The 19,885-nt window shown below is 40.1% G+C and overlaps 2 protein-coding genes, 1 long non-coding RNA gene and 1 pseudogene across 5 annotated transcripts; all 4 read left to right on the top strand.

Annotated features, from left to right (window-relative positions):
- Positions 1 to 2,003: 2,003 nt before the first annotated feature.
- LOC146325648 (keratin, type I cytoskeletal 18-like) lies at positions 2,004 to 5,817 on the top strand. Of its 2 annotated transcripts, XM_084721778.1 has the most exons (7): positions 2,004 to 2,495; positions 3,686 to 3,768; positions 3,851 to 4,007; positions 4,212 to 4,376; positions 4,471 to 4,596; positions 5,104 to 5,324; positions 5,643 to 5,817. In XM_084721778.1, exons 1-7 carry the CDS (start codon positions 2,085 to 2,087, stop codon positions 5,761 to 5,763), a joined length of 1,284 nt encoding a protein of 427 aa, XP_084577904.1. In that variant the 5' UTR covers positions 2,004 to 2,084; the 3' UTR covers positions 5,764 to 5,817. The 2 variants fall into 2 exon arrangements, with proteins under 2 accessions (XP_084577904.1, XP_084577905.1); XM_084721779.1 differs by lacking the exon at positions 5,643 to 5,817 and having other exon boundaries at positions 5,104 to 5,328.
- A 755-nt stretch (positions 5,818 to 6,572) lies between these two features.
- On the top strand, positions 6,573 to 11,600 carry LOC146325647 (keratin, type I cytoskeletal 18-like). The gene is made up of 6 exons (XM_084721776.1): positions 6,573 to 7,055; positions 7,628 to 7,710; positions 7,791 to 7,947; positions 9,101 to 9,265; positions 9,355 to 9,480; positions 11,376 to 11,600. Exons 1-6 carry the CDS (start codon positions 6,597 to 6,599, stop codon positions 11,598 to 11,600), a joined length of 1,215 nt encoding a protein of 404 aa, XP_084577902.1. The 5' UTR covers positions 6,573 to 6,596.
- Positions 11,601 to 12,789: 1,189 nt separating this feature from the next.
- On the top strand, positions 12,790 to 17,256 carry LOC146325646 (keratin, type I cytoskeletal 18-like; annotated as a pseudogene). Its single transcript, XR_014770725.1, has 9 exons — positions 12,790 to 13,302; positions 13,744 to 13,815; positions 13,985 to 14,342; positions 14,782 to 14,864; positions 14,947 to 15,103; positions 15,483 to 15,647; positions 15,746 to 15,871; positions 16,514 to 16,734; positions 17,060 to 17,256. The product of XR_014770725.1 is annotated as a keratin, type I cytoskeletal 18-like (transcript).
- Positions 17,257 to 18,297: 1,041 nt separating this feature from the next.
- On the top strand, positions 18,298 to 19,324 carry LOC146325645 (uncharacterized). The gene is made up of 3 exons (XR_014770726.1): positions 18,298 to 18,569; positions 18,906 to 18,964; positions 19,173 to 19,324. It is a non-coding gene; the product is annotated as an uncharacterized LOC146325645 (long non-coding RNA).
- Positions 19,325 to 19,885: the final 561 nt, after the last annotated feature.

Raw genomic sequence — 19,885 nt, 5'->3', positions numbered from 1 at the left:
GTGTGGAAATGGTGTTTTGTTTGAATCTCAAGGTAATCTGTGTCAAATATATCAGATTATATTGTCATAACATGACAGAGGAGGAATAAAATGAATGAATGAATCAAGCAAAAAGACATAAAACAACAACAGAGTGACGGAAGAAAAGTTACTGCTTGTACTCCCAAAAACAATACATGAATGCTTGAGACGAATCAAATTAATAATACAATGAAGCAATGGCTGGAGTCAAGATAAATAAACATATATGTATATCTTTATATTATATAAATATAGATGAAAAGGAATACCTAACACTGTGAATAAATTAGGGCCCAGAGTTCATGTAGGATGAGCTTCAGATACATCCATCCATTGGTAACTTTAGCTTTTCTTCATTTACCTTTAAAGGTGCACTGCTACATTTACAATCATGTCAGAAACTTCATAGGCTGTGGTAATCCCCTTTAACTTTTAATCAGTGGGGCTCACTAGTAGAGATTTAGTTTTCACAAGTGGAAAATCAGTCAAAATGTTCATTTATCTGCAACAATTTTGACGTTACAAAGTTTAGATTCACATGTATTAATTTGCGATGAGTGAAAAACTGATTTACTGATCATCTTTAATTATAGATATCAGGAATTTCTTTTTCACTGGTAAGGATAATGATTACAGACATCTACAATTGAATCTACATGTTGAAAAGGATTGTAACTAGTGGAGAAAGCTGTAATTGCCTTTCCAATATGTCATGTGACATATCAACAAACCTTTTGGATATGTTGACATAATTAGCATATTAATTCACTTGTGTACGCTGAAGAGATCTACAAGGACATTTTGTTTAATGGAAATTCCTTTTTTGATATTTAAAATTAAACTCTGACAAGATATAAAAGGGATATCTACAATATAACAGCTACTGCTTAAAATAGCTTTCACTTGTTACAGTTGTATGTCAGACATTTGAAATGTAATTCAAGATATCAAAAATGACATTCATACTAGTTACAATTCCACACCATTGTTGATACCTACAGTTTCTATAGTGGATAGCGATTAAATGTTGAAAGGACTTAACATATATAGGCAACTTTACCACTACTAATATTAACAGCCCATGGGGAAAAACATGCATCCCCCTCATTCGTTTTAATAAGATGACTGGGTGTACCAATGCAGGATCACTGTGTAGACTGGAGTAATTCCAGTGCTTACCTTGCAGTGGTAGAGATAAAGGATAAAATGACTGATGTCATAATAACTTTCCAGAGTTGTAAAATCCCTCCTCTTAATATAACAAAGCACTGTGCAGTGTTTTGGCATTGATAGGTCGCATTGTTAGTTGTGTTACTCTTCCTGGATTGTGGTTCATGGCCTCACGGGTGCCTGAAACAACAAACCCGTGCCAGCAGAACCCCTTGCATTTTTGGTCTGAACATCCAGTTACAGGATAAAGCTGGTGTAATTCTATATTTTCCTTATTGTCAACAAATTCCATGGGAAAAAAATAGGTTGTCACTCAATACTTTATGACTTCCCTAACCTGTCTGTAGCTCTCAGTGCCAAGCCTGTTGGTTGGGTCACTTTTATGCACTTTCAATTTTAAAACAAATCGCCACTTAATACTTTTGCAAACTTTACTTAAACGTGAATATAAAGTGCATTTGTTGGGGACTATTTTCAGCTCAGACATTTGGTGTTCTGGTGAGTACTTACAGCATCAGCACACTGTACGTATGTACATAAAACCTAAAAAAAAATGTTCAGTCCGGTGAAAGTCAGTGCAACACTGTGGTTCAGCCGCTGTTGATATGTTACCATAGTTACAGCTCATTTACTACAGACTATTAAAAATATCAGCATACCTTTTTGCCTTTGACAGATCAGGTCACAATGGGTGTAACGAGGACAAAGTCTACACAAGAAGGCAAAAGGTAAAAATGTAATATAGATAGGAGAGGAGTGGCAGGAAGGAATATTGCCTTTTGGAGTGCTATATAAGACCCTAGGACTCCCCTCTGTCATTCACTCTCAGCTGCCAAACCCCTCTGTGCCAGGACGCACTGCTTCTTCCTCTGATCAGCGCACTTCTTTCAGCAATGGAGGCCCGGATTATGCGCCAGAGTTCTCATGGTGTTGGTTTTCACACAGGCATTCACAGACCTCACATGGAGAAGGGCTATGCCTTCAGCGTCAGTGGAGGGGCTGGCGGCCAAGGGACCAGGATCTCAACCGCCACCTACGGCACACGGGTTGGCAGCGGTTTCGGGGGTGGGTATGACTACCAATCCCAAGGATCAACCTCTGGAACCCTGGCCATCACTAACGAGAAGATGACCATGCAGCACCTGAATGACCGCCTGGCTAGCTACCTGGAGACGGTGAGGAAACTGGAGAAGGCCAACAGCGAGCTGGAGATCAAGATCATAGAGGCCATCGAGAAGAGAGGTCCCTTGGAAGGGAGGGACTACAGCAAGTACGAGGCCATCATCGCGAACTTGAGGGCCAAGGTGAGTCTATAAATTAATCAGTCTATCTTAATGATAATTGAACTTATTAAGTCTGGACCAGTGATTTCCAAACGGTGTGTGAAGGCTGTGCTGTGAGGCAAGTTCAAGTGTGTCTTGAGATTTTGTTATGAAAAAAGTTAGGAAAGAATTACTACATTAAAACTTTGTACTTTCTCATTTACCAGTATAAAAGCAAATTCTGTACCCTAAAAATTCCTTTAAAAATCTTTAATAAAAGTAAATCACAGTTTTTGCCATTTGCACAGTTGCCAGATGGTCGTGACACATCATGGGCCCTGATTGGCTGATGCCTTTTTTCCCATGAACTCGGTCTCTGATCGGTTGCCTCTGTCAGTTTGGCTGCTTAAAGAGGCTATTTTGCATGGATATGAACACAAGAGTGCCTTGAGATTTTGGCTTATCCGTCGGTCTGCCTTTGGCAAAAAATGGTCCACCAACGAATCCAGTCCATACTTTAGGGCAGCCCTTCATACTGGGGTGGTGACATTGTGTTCTTACTACTGTGAAGAATGGGGGGGGGGGGGGGGAGTATGGTTTCAGGTAAGGCAAGTAAGGGACGTAGGCCATTCAAGAAACTACCTTGTATTTGCAAATACAAGGTTAAGTTACTATTATATAAACTGCAAAAAAGGTGTATAAAGATTGCACAGTGAGCAATCTGGATCTCTTTCAGTGTTGGTTTGACCGACACTGCAGTGTCTTCAAATAAAAAAAACACAGCATGAATGTCACTAAATATGTCATGCATTTTCATGTTGGTGCACAAAATAGTTTTCCAAGTGCTGGAGTGCTGGATGAGGTAGCTATGCTATGCCAGACTGATGAAACAGATCTCAAAAGACAATCCAGGATGAATCATTTTAACTTTATATTATCATGCATCCTGCACTCTGAAGTGTTCATGTACCTCTCTGACTGATTTTACAACATTTACACCCGTAGACTCTTATCTTAATCTCCATGTCAAGCTATTACACACAATATCAAATAGATAACCTGCTTTGTTCTTTTATGACTTACAGCCTGTTATCAAGGCGTATCCTTTTTTTCTGCACAGTTTATCAAAGTGCAGTTTGCAGGCCATCAAAAGTGACTTTGGGAGAACACAAAACACTGTTTGTTTGTATTTCACACAATGAAAATCACCAAAAATATTTCATTTCTTTTAGATATTGGACATGATCAAGGGCAATGCACATCTTGCTGTCGCTGTTGACAATGCACGTCTGGCTTCAGATGACTTCAGAGTCAAGTGAGTGTTCAGCTTTGTGTACAAAATGACACAGTTTTTCTGTCCAGACTGAACATATCTAATATACAGAATGTTTCATCAGGATGGAGTACGAGTTGTCCATGCGTCAGACGGTGGAGGCTGATGTCGCCAGACTGAGGAAGCTTCTGGATGACACCAATGTTATTCGCATGCACCTGGAGGGTGACATTGAGTCTCTGAAGGAAGAGTTGATCAGCCTGAGGAAGAACCATGAGGCGGTGAGGAACACTGGTTGGGAATTACTCGTAGAAGAATACTCCCTTTGGCCTAATTCAACTAAACAATGGGGAATTAATTCAAAGAGAAAAACCTAAGAATGTGCTCGCCATTATGGCCATCTGTATGTTCCTTAACCTCTTTGCACAGGATAACCCCACTCACCTTGTTCAGGAAATCACTCCCTGACTATTTCCCCCCAACAGGATGTTGCTGAACTGCGTGCCCAGATCACCCAGGCTGGCGTCCATGTGGATGTTGATGCTCCTAAGGGACAGGACCTGGCCAGGATCATGGAGGAGATGAGGGCTCAATATGAGAAGATAGCACTGAAGAACCAGGAAGATGTCAAAGCTTGGGCTGAATCTCAGGTAATTCATCAATGCTTAGTCACATTATAAATTGCCTAGCTGTGTTTGTTGAGCACCTTTTCTGTGTACTACATGTATTTTATCTTGTTTCCAGATCACAGAGGTGCAGGTCCAAGTGACTGAGAGCTCAACAGCTCTGAAGGAAGCCACGAGTGTGTTGACTGAAATCAGGAGGAGGTATCAGGCGCTGGACATTGACCTCCAGTCTGCACTGAGCCTGGTACGAACAACTCTATACAACTAAAAGTACTATATATCTACTTACCATCCACTGAAAAATGAAATTCATGCACCATTCTGAAAAAGTTAGCAAAAACAAACAAACAAATGTGGTGAATATCACAAGAGTGGGGTTGTATATGAACACGGTAAACACAACACTATTGAATGCAGCATGTGACACTATAGCCAGCAGACAGTAAGCTTAGTTTGGCTTGGTAAATGTATTACATGTTGTGTGTTTAATCTGTACAAAAAATAGATTTTTGTGGTTTGACAGGGTGTTATGTATGAGCTTCAAAAGCTCTGGTAGGCAGATTTTGTTTGCTGTTTCCCCTAATTTTGTGCTAAGCTATGCTAACCAGCTGCGAGCTGTAGCTTTATATTCATCATACAGACATGCCTGATATCCATTTTTTCATTTACTTCTCTGCAAGAAAGCTGTAATTCTGTTTCTCTGCTGTATCAATCAACCATACAATCAAGCTTTTTCTTTACCTCTTGACAGAAAGCGTCCCTGGAGGCCACCCTACGTGACATCGAGGCGCGTTACAGCATGGAGGTGGAGAAGTACAACGCCATCATCCTGAGGCTGCAGGAGGAGCTCACTAACATCCGCAACGACATCCAGCACAACTCAAGAGAGTATGAGAACCTGCTCAACATCAAGGTGAAACTGGAGGCTGAGATCATGGAATACAGAAGGCTGCTGGACGGCGGGGACCTCCGGTGAGTGAGACGAGAGGATAATAAATAATAATGTTAAAACTGATGTTAAAAATGAAGTTGCAGTGTGAGCTTTGTTCATCTCAGGAAAGCTTATGGAAATTTGATTCAAATTAGCTTCATGCAAACATGAAGCAACATTGATATGGAAAGTAAAAGTCAATTCATATATTAATTTTTCAACTGCTGACCATACTAGATAAATTTAAGTCACAAAACAGGGACAGTTATCATCTTATTCCACTGTATAAAGTAGGACTAAATTTAGTTTTACTCATAACAAACCAAATATTGATTTTACTCTTTTGTTCTTTTTTCCAGACTAGAGGATGCCGTTGATTCAAAGACGGTCGAAGTGGTGACAGTCACTCGGACTCTGGTGGGTGGAAAAGTGGTGTCAGAGAGCAAAGACATCAAATCCAGTGAGAACGTTGTTGATTAAAAACTGAGAGGGAAAAAAAGCTTTGTAACAAAAATAAAATGAACATAAATTGTACCATTGTGCTTGTGACTGTTTTTTTAGCTTTGTCTTAAGAAGCAAAACAATTATTACATTACAACACAGTTATCCATTATGCAGTCGTGTGTCTGCTGAATATATGACATAATTTCATATTCATAAATCCATAATTTTCTTAAAGGAATAATTGAACATTTTAGGACATTTGTGTCTGTCAATATTAGATGAGAAGACTGATACCAGACTGAAACTACAGCCAGCCTGTTTTTTTTACCTTTAATTAAATGCACAGTGTATAATTTCTACCACTAGGGGCATCAAATCAAATCCATGACAAAAGACGTACTCTTGTGACATAGAGAAGTAGTGTTGGATCATGGGAGTTGGTGTCCTGCCCGTCTTCATCTATCTGACACAATTCTAGCAGAAATCATGGTCACGTTCAAGGTAATGTATTGAGGTTTTATTCACGCTAAGTTTAGTCAGGCTCACCGTCCTCCTTTGTTACTCTCGGATGTGTATCCCATGTTTCTCCAGAGGTTATAGCACCATGCAACCATGCTGTCAATATGAAAATGTCGGCATACCTTTTAAGCTTGACAGATTGGTTCACAGTGGCCAATTACGGGACAAAGTCTAAGCAAGAAGGTAAATCGTAAACATAGATAAGAGAGGAGTGGCAGGAAGGAATATTGCCTTTCAGAGTGGTATAAGACCCTATAACTCCACTCTGTCCTCCACTCTCTGCTGCCAAACTCCTCTGTGCCAGGACGCACTGCCTTTTCCCCTGATTGATCAGCACACTTTTTTAAGCAATGCCGTTCAACAGTAAAAGCCAGACCTATACTGGTAATAGAGGCATGACTGCAGTCAACAGGTCTGCACATTATTCAGTCAGCGCAACTTCAGCACATATTCACAAACCTGAAGAAATGGAGAGGTTTTATGCATTTACTGTTGCTGGAGGGGCAGGCGGCCAAGGGACCAGGATCTCAACTGCCACCTCTGGCACACGGATTGGCAGTGGTTTCAGGGGTGGGTATAACTACCAATCCTCGGGGTCATCATCTGGAACCCTGGCCATCTCTAATGAGAAGATAACCATGCAGCACCTGAACGACCGCCTGGCTAGCTACCTGGAGACGGTGAGGAAGCTGGAGAAGGCCAACAGCGAGCTGGAGATCAAGATCATAGAGGCCATCGAGAAGAGAGGCCCCATGGAGGGGAGGGACTACAGCAAGTATGAGGCCGTCATCACGGAGCTGAGGGCCAAGGTGAGGGCAAAAAATGTTATTTATGGCATATATTTTACAACATAATGACAAAACTGCAAAAATAAGTGTACAGAGAAGATTGCAGAGTGATCAATCTGTCTTCTTAAGAGTTATGGTTTTACTGCAAAGAAATGGTCATACTGTAGCATGATTGCAACTAAATATGTTATACACTTACATGCTACTGCACAAAATATCTTTTTAATATCATGAGGTAGCTCTGCTATGACAAACGGATCAAAACTATCTGTTAAATTGTAGCTTTTTTAAAGAATCCGTCATTGACCAAGATCTCAAGCCTCCGTCAACTTTACTTACCTTGTAAAAGTCACATAATGTTGGGGCAAAAGACATTCTGAATGAACTACTTTCATTTTTTACTCTTGTGCCTCTTGCTCTCAAAGTGTTCAAGTATTTCTCTGACTGATTTCACAACATTTATTACCGGTACCATATTAGCATAGGTGCGTCTTTTGACCTGAACAATTTATCAAATTTCAGTTTGTAGTGTGTCACTAAACAGTCTGTATACCTCATAATGAAAATGACATAAACTTCTTCCTTTCTTTCAGATACTGGACTCAATCAAGGACAACGCACATCTTGCTATTGCTCTTGACAACGCATGTCTGGCTTCAGATGACTTCAGAGTCAAGTGAGTGTTCAGCTTTGTACACAAAATGAAACAGACTTTATCTACCTTGAACATATCTGATATACAGAATGTTTCATCAGGATGGAGTATGAGTTGTCCTTGCGTCGAACGGTGGAGGCCGATGTCGCCAGACTGAGGAGGCTTCTGGATGACACCAATGTTACTCGCATGCACCTGGAGAGCGACGTTGAGTCTCTGAAGGAAGAGTTGATCAGCCTGAGGAAGAACCATGAGACGGTGAGGAACACTGGTTGGGAATTAATGTTCCACAGGAGGCTGCCTTCACATAACATATATGTGAATACAGATATGTGAATACGGACATGAGCACAACTTAAAAAGAAAATTGACAACTGTAGTATGAGTCTGTCAGAGGTGGCAAAAGTACACACATTGTTTTCTTGAGTAGAAGTACAGATGTTTGTGTCAAAAAAAGACATTGGTAAAAGTAGAAGTACTGATTCAACTTCTTTATTTTAGTATTTTTTATTCATATTTCATGTTATGTCTTGTTATGTCATTTTCAACATTTTTAACTTGTTACATATTTGTGTTGTTTTCATCTTGTTACATCTCGTTATGTCTGAAGATTCTCAGTCATCAAGGTCATTTTATTCGTAGAAAAGCAACCTTTTCTATGAATATGTCTTGTTATGTCTCATTATATTGTTTTTGTCTTGTTACATTCTTTTCATCTTGTTACATCTGACTACATCCTTTATGCTGTTTCTGTCTTGTTACGTCTCATTATGTCACATGTCTTTTGGGTTTGTCCTGCTCGTGTGTGGTATGCACTGAAGGATAAACTACAGAATTGTCCTTTTTATGTGTTACTGTCCTATCCATTTAGGTTGAAATCAGTCTTGATGTTGAGAAGGCTGCACACAATGATGCAAAATAAAAGAAACTGACAGTTCCCTTCAAATGTATTAAAGTTTTAAGTAAGAAGCCTGTTTTGAAAATGTAAGGTGTGGAACATTTTTTGTGTAAAACTGTAGGGAGTAAAAGTTAAAAGTTGTTAAAAAAATAAATACTCAAGTACAGATACCTGAAAACCATTAAGTTTTCCCAAAGCTAACCAAGTAGTTTGGGAGCGCAGACCTACCCAAGACTTTTAATTTGAAAGTGTGACTGGATGCTACATGTTTATAATTGCGAAACTGACTGCAGAATGATACCAACAGTGGATAATACATTACATTGAAAGTTTCGTGACTGTTTCATAAACTGCTGTGAGACCGTGTTGCCCTTTGGCCTGAACCCACTGAATGATGGGATAGTAACTCAAAGAGAAAAGACTACACACCATTATGACAATCTGTTTGTTCCTCAACCTCTTTGCACAGGATGACCCCTGTTACTTTGTTCCCGACTATTTCTGCCACAACAGGATGTTGCTGAACTGCGTGCCCAGATCACGCAGGCTGGTGTCCATGTGGATGTTGACTCTCCTAAAGGACAGGACCTGACCAGGATCATGGAGGAGATGAGGGCTCAATATGAGAAGATAGCACTGAAGAACCAGGAGGAGCTCAAAGCATGGCATGAATCTCAGGTCTTAGTGCATATTCACACTATAAATTCACTAACTGTGCTTGTTGAGCACTGTTTCTGTGTAATGTAAGTATTTTTTCTTGACTCCAGATCACAGAGGTGCAGGTCCAAGTGACTGAGAGCTCAACAGCTCTGAAGGAAGCCACGACTGAGATGACTGAAACCAAGAGGAGGTATCAGACACTGGACATTGACCTGCAGTCTGCACTGAGCCTGGTACGAACATTTGTGCTGGTTTCTGTCCTACTTTTGACCTGCAACCACTCAACAAAAATATAAACATCATTCATGAGTTGAGATGGAAGATTTCAGACTTATTATATGAAAGCAAAAGTTTTATTTTTCGCAAATTTTGCTCACAAATTTGTTAAAGTTTCCACGAAATGGCATGCAGCTAAAAGCGGTCCATGGATCTAGGGAGAGAGCGTTCTTAGTTGACTCACAGCTCACATTAAATGCAGCCAGGCTGAAACCAAACCAGCCTCTGGTCTCCGAGAGGGAATAGGCTACAATACCAAGATGGTTTTCTTGCTGGTTTTGGCGTCCAGCATCCCGGGGCTGATTCATGGCTACTGGTAATTATTCTTAGCGTATTTACTTTAGCAACAAGTAAAGCTATCTTTCTATCAGCAAACTGTGTAAACAACTGTGGTACTTCCTGTCAGGCTGTCCTCATCCCAGTAGTGTTCTTGGAGGCTGCTGAGCATGATTGTGTTGCTCTGCTAACAGCTGAAAGTTGCAATTACCAGTTGATTCCACTGGGCACAGCACATCTTCACCACAGTTTTTACCTGGCCTTGAAACATCTGTAACCCCACTTGCAGTGGTTCAGCAGCATTTCAGCCCGCTTGATGATGTTGACGTGCTCAGATTTTGTTGATTTCGGTCCTCTTCCTTGCTCTTTGTGCTTCTACTATAAGCAGGGTATGTGGTTAAATAAAAGTTTATTTTCTGTCCGTCTTTATGATCACAAGTCTGCATGGGGGCTTTTAATTTGAAAACTGACTGGATGCTCTCTACTTTTTCTGTGTCTGACTTCCTGCCCACTCGATCTGCTCTGTGCTAATTCATGCGGCATCCATCAAAAAAAGACTGATGCATGAAGACAATAAAATGTAAGCAGGTGCTCTTTGGATACCTCAGGTATTTTGCACTTATTCTTAAGGTGAAGAGCTCATTGCATGGGTCAAACAGTCTTAGTAAAAAATCAAAAATACAAAATGACCAAGGCATATCGACCAACACAGGACTGGTCAGTATGTGTTTTACATACATTTTTTTTTTTAACTCTTTTTGTTGTTTTTGTTTGCCATGTAAAATAAAGGCATTTTAACTTTATACAAACTTTATTGTGTGCCATGGTGTGTTTTTGAAGGAGCCTTGCAGTTTTGATTTTTAACTAAGACTGTTTGATGATGCAATAAGCCCTTCACCTGAAGAAAAAGACTGATGCATATTTAAAGCATAAGGAAGTGGAGAGCAGCCGCGGCGCAGCCATAACTCAACACAGCTGTGCCTGGTGGAATTTAGCCATTAGTGACTTAAGCAACAATAGCTAAAGCTTTCTGTCCATCAGTAAACTAATTAAATCGCAGTTGAAGCTGACATCGGAGAACATCAAAACTTTTTTTGATTTAATATGATCCAGTTTCACCCAAGTTAGTGAATACATGTAACAAGTTCAATGAATGCATGCAGTGCAATGAATGAGTGATTTTAACTTAATGGGAACATTCAAATATCATTTGCCAAAATAATCCATCCTCCTGACAGGTGTGGAATATATGATTAAACAGCATTATTATTGCACAGGTGTGCCCTGGGCTGGTCACAATAAAAGGCCTCTCTAAAACCGAACTCATATGCATGATATACTTGATGTTCAAATTGTTAAGTGGTGACAGCACCAGTGTGAGGCAACTGCTAAAAGGATGCTAAAACTCTCAGTGTCAAGAGGCCAGAAAGGCTAACAGTTTAGTAAGGTAGCAGGTAATTTAATGCAGGAAATGCAAAGACCTAATGAAAACACAAGAGGCTGCTGGCAATATAAAAAAAAAAATCTGTTTCTCTACTGCATCCTTCAATCAAGCCTTTTCTTCACCTCTTGACAGAAAGCGTCCCTGGAGGCCACCCTACGTGACATCGAGGCGCGTTACAACATGGAGGTGGAGAAGTACAACGCCATCATCCTGAGGCTGCAGGAGGAGCTCACTAACATCCGCAACGACATCCAGCACAACTCAAGAGAGTATGAGAACCTGCTCAACATCAAGGTGAAACTGGAGGCTGAGATCATGGAATACAGGAGGCTGCTGGATGGCGGGGACCTCCGGTGAGTGAGGCGAGAGGAGGCAGAAAGTTTGATTAAAACAATAATAAAACTGATGTTAAAAAATTAAGTTGACTTTTTTTGCTGAAAGCCAAATATTCACTGCTCTACAGTGTGAGCAGACTGGTATTAAGGCTTTGTTCATCTCAGGGAAGTTTTCATAGATTTGATTCAGATTATTTTCATTTGAACACATATCGATAAGGAAAGTAAAAGTAAATTCATTCCCTACATTATCTGGCATCCACTGCTGTATTTCAGCATGTGGATGCCAGATAACTTTAAGACACAAAATATGTGAACCTAGTATTGATTTTTGTCTTTCTCGCTTTTTTCCAGACTAGAGGATGCTCTTGATTCTTAGCCGGTCCAGACCAAAGTGGGGACAGTCACTCAGACTCTGGTGGATGGAAAAGTGGTGTCAGAGAGCAAGGACATCAAATCTGGTTAAAAAGTTGTTGAATAAAAGTGGAAAGAAAAAAACAAACATTTGTAACAAAAATAAAAAGGAACAAAAATTGCACCATCATCTCTGTGACTGTTTTTTAACTTTGTTGTAAGGAGCAAAACAATCATTATATTAGTTACATCATAATTATCCATTATTCAGTGCATCTGCTGATTATAAGACATACACTATATTATTTCTATTCATAATTCCCTGAAAGGAATAATTCCAGTCCTTTTGGGACACATGCTTATTTGCTCCTTTGTGGAGAGTTAGGTAAGAAGACTGTCAGTATGCTACATATAAAGCTACAGCCAGCAGTTAGCTTAGCTTAGCATTGAGGCTGGAAAAGGGGAAACAGCTAAGCTGGCTCTGAGCAAAGGCCCACTGGCACCTCCAGAGCTCACTGATTGATATGCTGTATCCCATTGTGTATTCATACAAAAGTCAAAGTGTAAAAACATCAAGTTGTATTGTATTGTCTTTTATTCAAGTACTTTCCATTATATACTACTTTATACTTCTACATTAAATTATAATTTCTCTTTTGTGCTTTTTTACTCTTGTATTGACATAAAATATAATCAAATAATAATAATTAATTATGATTATTATTATATCAGTAAGACTTTATTGATCCCCTACATGTGCGTCAAAAGAATAACAAAAGATGTTTTTTTACATTGTGAAGTAGAGTGGGATCATGGGAGTTGTTGTCTTCTTTGTTCTTTGTTCATTAACAATGAAAGTCTGACATTTGCAGAAATCATGTTCACAGACAAGGTAATGTATTCAAGTTTACATTTTGTTACATTCACCGACGTTCTTTGTAATTTTCTGACGTGTACCGCGTTTTCCCAGAAGTTATAGAAACACTATCGATTTCAGCATACCCTTCAACAGACTGGTTCATAGTGGGCAAGGGGACAAAGTCTAAGCAGGAAGGCTAAAGGTAAAAAATATAATATTGATAGGAGAGGAGTGGCAGGAAGAAATATTACCCTTTAGAGTGATATATAAGACACTATAGGACTCTGTCCTCCACTCTCAGCTGCCAAATCCCTCCGTGTCAGGACGTTTTGCTTATTTCTCTGGTCAATCTGCACACTTCTTTTAAGAGTCACAGTTCTATGCAGTTCACAGTTTGTCTCTGTGGTTCTTTAGTTTTCTGATCGACACACAGTCCAACAGCTTAAGACATGGATAAGGTCCACTCTGTCTCTGCCATTGGAGGGGCAGGCGGCTATGGGATAAGGAGGCGGTAATGTATCAAAGTTTTATTTATGTTATGTTTAGTCAGATTTGTTGACTTCCTTTGTCACTCTGACATATCCTTGGAAGTTATATCAAAAGGCAACTACACGATCAAAATGAAAATGTCAGCATACTGTTTTGCCTTTGACAGCTTGGTTCACTTGGGGAATAATGGGTACAAAGTCTAAGCAAGAAGGCAAAAGATAGATATGTAATAGGAGAAGAGTGGCTGGAAGGAATATTGCCTTTCAGAGTGATATATAAGATTGTAAGACTCTACTCCATCCTCAACTCTCAGCTGCTACACCCCTCTCTGCCAGGACACACTGCCTCTTCCTTCGATCAATCAGCACACTTCGTTTCGCAATGGAGGTCCAGATTAATATTGCAGTTCTACATGATTCACAAATAACCACCACAGTTCTTCAGCCTTCTATTTGATTTGCAGTCCCACAGCTGAAGACAAGGTCCACTCTGTCTCTTCCACTGGAGGGGCAGGCGGCTATGGGATAAGGAGGCGGTAATGTATTAAAGTTTCTCTGATATATCCCATTTTTCCCCAGAAGTTACAGCAACATTCAACCACACTATCAGTATACCCTTTTCCCTTTAATAGATTGGTTCATAAATAGCATTATGGGCACAAAGTCTAACTTCTGCAGGTCTTCACTTTTCTATTTGATATGCAGTCCCACAGCTGAACTGATGGAAAGGGGCTACGCTTTCACTGTCCCTGAAGTGGAGGGCAGCTATGGGTCCAAGATCTCGACCACCTCCTATGGCACACGTGTTGGCAGCGGTTTCGGGGGTGGGTATGACTACCAATCCCAAGGATCAACCTGTGGAACCCTGGCCATCACTAACGAGAAGATGACCATGCAGCACCTGAACGACCGCCTGGCTAGCTACCTGGAGACGGTGAGGAAACTGGAGAAGGCCAACAGCGAACTGGAGATCAAGATCATAGAAGCCATCGAGAAAAGAGGCCCCATGGAGGGGAGGGACTACAGCAAATACGAGGCAATCATTGCAGAGCTGAGGGCCAAGGTGAGTCTATGAATCTATCGGTCAGTCTTAATGGTTACTGAGGTGTCTTCTGTTTAGTCAACTGAGGGCAAAAGATTTGTTTATAGCATATGTTTTACACAGCAAAAGTCATTCCAGGATGAGTCACTTTCACTTTTTTTATCAAGCCACTTGCACTCCAAAGTGTTCACATATTTCTCTGACCGATTTCATAACATTTATCACCTGGACTCTTACCTTTATCTCCATGTTGAGCTATGGGAGAAAGTATCTAAAAGATAACCTGCTTTGTGGTTTTATGATTATAGCATGTTATCAAAGGGTGAACAATTTATCAACTTTAAAATTACATTATGCAGTCCATCAAAAATGATAGAGAATTAAAAACACTAAGTGCAACTGTGTATATAGTCTGTATTCCTCACAGTGAAACTCGTATTAACTATTTCATTTCTTTCAGATACTGGACACAATCAAGGGCAATGCACATCTTGCTGTCGATGCTGACAATGCACGTCTGGCTTCAGATGACTTCAGAGTCAAGTGAGTGCTCATCTTTGTACACAAAATGAAACAGGCTCTCCATCCAGCGTGAACATATCTGATATACAGAATATTTCATCAGGGTGGAGTACGAGTTGTCCATGCGTCAGGTGGTGGAGGCTGATGTGGCGAGCTTGAAGAAGCGCCTGGATGACACCAACTTTACTAGCCTGCATCTGGAGAACGACATTGAGTCTCTGAACGAAGAGCTGATCAGCCTGAGGAAGAACCATGAGACGGTGAGGAACAATGGTCAGGACTTGTCTGGTTTTTAGAGGCATACAACTTTGCAAATCTACAATATTTTTTGTGGCAGTAAAACAGACTTTTAGAGTAATGAGGATGAACATAGTATAAAGAGTGAGAAAGCAATAAAGTCCATATACATTATTGCCTCCTTGACCATGGCATGAGAATGAGGGTCGTTAATATATTAGTTTGAAAGTTGTGCTGATGTCATGAAAAAAATGTCCAGGTGCATGATTTTAATTTAGCATTTTCATGACAATTCATTGACTGCCATGTGACTATGTAAACAGGACTGAATACTTCTGTGCACAAGATAAGCACACTAACCTTGTTCAGGAAATCACTCCGTGACTTCTTCCCCTGCAACAGGATGTTGCTGAATTGCATGCCCAGATTATGCAGGCTGGTGTCCATGTGGATGTTGACTCTCCTAAGGGACAGGACCTGACCAGGATCATAGAGGAGATAAGGGCTCAATATGAGAAGATAGCACTGAAGAACCAGGAAGATGCCAAAGCTTGGGTTGAATCTCAGGTAATTTGTCATTGTTTGCATTGTCACATTTTCAGTTGACTTGCTGTGTTTGTTGAGTACTTTTTCTATGTACTACATGTATTTTATCTTGACTCCAGATCACAGAGGTGCAGGTCCAAGTGACTGAGAGCTCAACAGCTCTGAAGGAAGCCACGACTGAGATGACTGAAGCCAAGAGAATGCATCAGACACTGGACATTGACCTGCAGTCTGCACTGAGCTTGGTAGGAACATTTGTCCTTCAAATTATACATTCATACTAGGCGATCGCAAAATATTATGCTCTTTGGGTTCCATTTGTTGCCTAAAAGAATAGGTTAACAATGTGGACAGTCTGCTTATTTTCTTGCAAGAAAGACTGAATCACTCTCATTTATGTCTATGTGAAACATTGGTTAAGATATAGGAAGTTGTGTACACCATATGCTTGACTTTGAAGCTTTCAAGTGGTGAGAAAACTGCCGTGAGGCAACTGCAACATGGATGCTAAAACTGTCACCGTCTAAGAGCTACAAAGGCTAACAATTTATAGCTAGCAAGTGGTTATTTTCCTGGGAATATCAACACTTTCCTCAGACAGTATAGAATTATGCAGACAAAGTCTATATGACCAAATTTAGAATACATTCACTTACCTTTTTTTTTAGCTAATTCGTACAAAAAGCTAAGTTTAAGAATGACAGGTTGTGGTTTTGCAGGGTGTGCTTTTGGCCTGATTTTGCTGTTTTCCCCAGTTTCTTGTCTTAACATGCTAAGCTAAGCTAACTAGCTGTAGCTTCATATTTGTCAGAAAAAATCATCTCATTCTTGGCAACAAAGTGAAAAACTGTCATCAGAATCAAGCTTTTTCCTTCACCTCTTGACAGAAAGCGTCCCTGGAGGCCAACCTGCACGACATCGAGGCGCGTTACAACATGGAGGTGGAGAGGTACAACGCCATCATCCTGAGGCTGCAGGAGGAGCTCACTAACATCCGCAAAGACATCCAGCACAACACAAGAGAGTATGAGAACCTGCTCAACATCAAGGTGAAACTGGAGGCAGAGATCATGGAATACAGGAGGCTGCTGGACGGCGGGGACCTCCGGTGAGTGAGACGAGAGGAGGCAGAAAGTTCGATTAAAACAATAATTAAACTGATGTTAAAAATGAAGTTGACTTTTTTTTGCTGAAAGCCAAATATTCAGTGCTCTACAGTGTGAGCAGACTGGTATTAAGGCTTTGTTCATCTCAGGGAAGTTTTCACAAAATTGATTCAGATTATTTTCATGTGAACATGGAGCAATATTGATAAGGAAAGTTAATTCATTCCTTACATTTCAGCTTCTGTATTTCAGCATGTGGATGCCAGATAACTTTAAGACACAAAGTATGTGAACCTAGTATTGATTTTACTCTTGGTTTTTTTCCAGACTAGAGGATGCTCTTGATTCTTAGCCGGTCCAGACCAAAGTGGTGACAGTCACTCAGACTCTGGTGGATGGAAAAGTGGTGTCAGAGAGCAAGGACGTCAAATCTAGTTTTAAAAAGTTCTTGAATAAAAGTGGAAGGAAAAAACAAAAAACTGTAACAAACTGTAACGGTAATAAAAATTAAAAATGAACAAAAATTGTACCATCATGTCTGCGACTGTTTTTTTTTTTTTTTTTTACTGTTTTAAGAAGCAAAACAGACATTACATTACATCAAGACTGTCAGTATGCTACATATAAAGCTACAACCAGCAATTAGCTTAGCTTAGCATTGAGACTTGAAACATATACATATAAAAATCTCCCTGATGTTTCTCAGGCAGAAATCATGGTCACGGACAAGGTATTGTATTAAAGTCAAGCATATGATTGGTTTAGAGATTGGCTTACAGTGGGAAATATGGGGACAAAGTCTAAGCAAAAAGGCTAAAGGTAGAAATGTAATATAGATAGAAGAGGAGTGGCAGTAAGGAATACTATAAGCTGCCAAATCCCTCTGTGTCAGGACGTATTGCTTCTTTCTCTGATCGACCAGCACACTTCTTTTAAGAGTCACAGGTCTCTGCAGTTCTTCAGTCTTCTAATCAACACACGGTCCCACAGCTGAAGACATGGATAAGGTCCATGCTGTGACTGTCACCGGAGTGCCACACAGCTGTGAGACAGGATGGAGGTAATGCATAAATGTTTTGTTCAGGTTATGTTTAGTCATGTTTGCTGATTTCACTCGTCACTCTCTCGTGAAGTTATAGCAAAAGGCAACCGCATTGTGAAAATGAAAATGTCAGCATGTCATATTGCCTTTGACAGATTGGTTCACTGGGGGGAATTATGAGGGACAAAGTCTAAGCAAGAAAGCAAAAGGTAAAGGTATTTAATATAGCTAGGGGAAAAGTGGCAGGAAGGAATATTGCTTTTCAGAGTGATATATAAGACCATAGGGCTCTAGATCCTTCACTCTCAGCTGCTAAACCCCTCTGTGCCAGGACGCACTGCTTCTTCCTCTGATCAACCAGCACACCTATTTTAGCAATTGAGGTCCGGATGAATATTGCAGTTCTATGCAGTTCCCAAAATAAACATCACAGTTCATCAGTTTTTTGATGATATTTGATTTGCAGTCCCTCAGCTGAACACTCGGAGAGGAACCTCACAGTCACTGTCACCGGAGGGCCTGGCGGTTTATGGATGGGGAGGCGGTAATGTATTAGTTACTCTGTCGTTTCTCTTTTTCCTTTGATAGACTGGTTCACAATTGGTATCATGGGGACAATGTCTAAACAACACAGGTATTCAATTTTCTTTTTCATATGCAGTGTCATAGCTGGAGCGATGGAGGGATTCTACGCCTTCACTGGAGGGGTAGGCGGCTGTGGGCCCCAGATCTCAACCGCAACCCACGACACACGGGTTGGCAGTGGCTTTGAGACTGAAACTATAAAAACTGATGGTAAAAATAAAGTTGAGATATATATATATACTGAAAGAGCCCTTCAGTGTGAGCTGATATCAGAGCTTTGTTCATTTCAGGGAAGTGTTTGCAAATTTAATTCAAATCAGGCAAACATGAAGCACCTTTGATATTAAAAGTAAAAGTCAGTTTATATCCCTTACATTTCAACTGCTGAATTTCAGTGTGTGAATTTTTGATAACTTTAAGACATAAAATACATGTGATGCCAAAATAGTGAGTGAACTAATGGTCAATTATTCAAGTGTATAAACTAGAACTAAAATTAGTTTTACTCATAACAAACAACCTTCATTTTAACATCTCAACATCAAGGTGAAACTGGAGGCCGAGACTAAGGAGTACAGGAGGCAACTGGACAGAAGGGACTTTTGGTGAGTGACAGGAGAGGAGATTTGTCAATTCATAACTTAATTTTCAACTGCCAACCATACTAGACAAGTTTAAAACACAAAATATATTTGATGCTAAAATAGTGACACTAATGATCTTATTCCACTGTATAAACTAGGACTAAATTTAGTTTTACTCATAACAAAGAGCAACCAAATATTGATTTTACTCTTTTGTTCTTTTTTCCAGACTAGAGGATGCTGTTGTTTCCAGACCAAAGTGGTGACAGTTACTCAGCGGTGGTGACAATGGTGGATGGAAAAGTGGTGTCAGAGAGCGAGGACGGCAAATCCAGTGAAAAGGTTGTTGATTAGAAACTGGAAAAATAAAACTTTCTAACAAAAATACAATGAGCATAAACTGCACAATCATGCCTGTGACTATTTTTTAACTTTGTGTTGAAGAGTCATTACATTAGATTACATCACAGTCACCCATTCTGCAGTCGTGCACCTCCTGATTAGAAGATACCATTACAACTAATTCATTTTTGGTTTAGTATTGTTTATTTGATAAAAACTCAAATACAATCACAAAAAGAAATACCAGCGTATGTGACACTGGCAGGGATAACATGATAAAGTCCAGAACTTATTTCCATCATGGTCCCTGGTGTTCCATTGAACTCCTCACTACAACAAAACGGAGCCAGCCAAGCAATGTCCATGACAGAAGACACACATCACACCACATCAAAATACAACAATCAACTTACAAATAAGAATGCCAATGAAAGAGTAATTTAACCAGATCACTACTATCAGTTTGTTTAGTGCAACTAGCCCACCTGGCTAGGTATCTTGTTCTGGAATTTGTCTTGCCTAAAATGTTCAGGGTTCTCCGTAAGTTCCCATGTAGGACACAATCCAAGTAACCAACAGAGGCCTCCGATGTTACAGATT

Source organism: Lutjanus erythropterus, chromosome 6 (genome assembly GCF_056507025.1).
Source record: "Lutjanus erythropterus isolate fLutEry1 chromosome 6, fLutEry1.hap2, whole genome shotgun sequence".
NCBI lineage: Eukaryota > Metazoa > Chordata > Actinopteri > Lutjaniformes > Lutjanidae > Lutjanus > Lutjanus erythropterus.
This window is presented reverse-complemented; position numbering and strand designations above follow the sequence as displayed.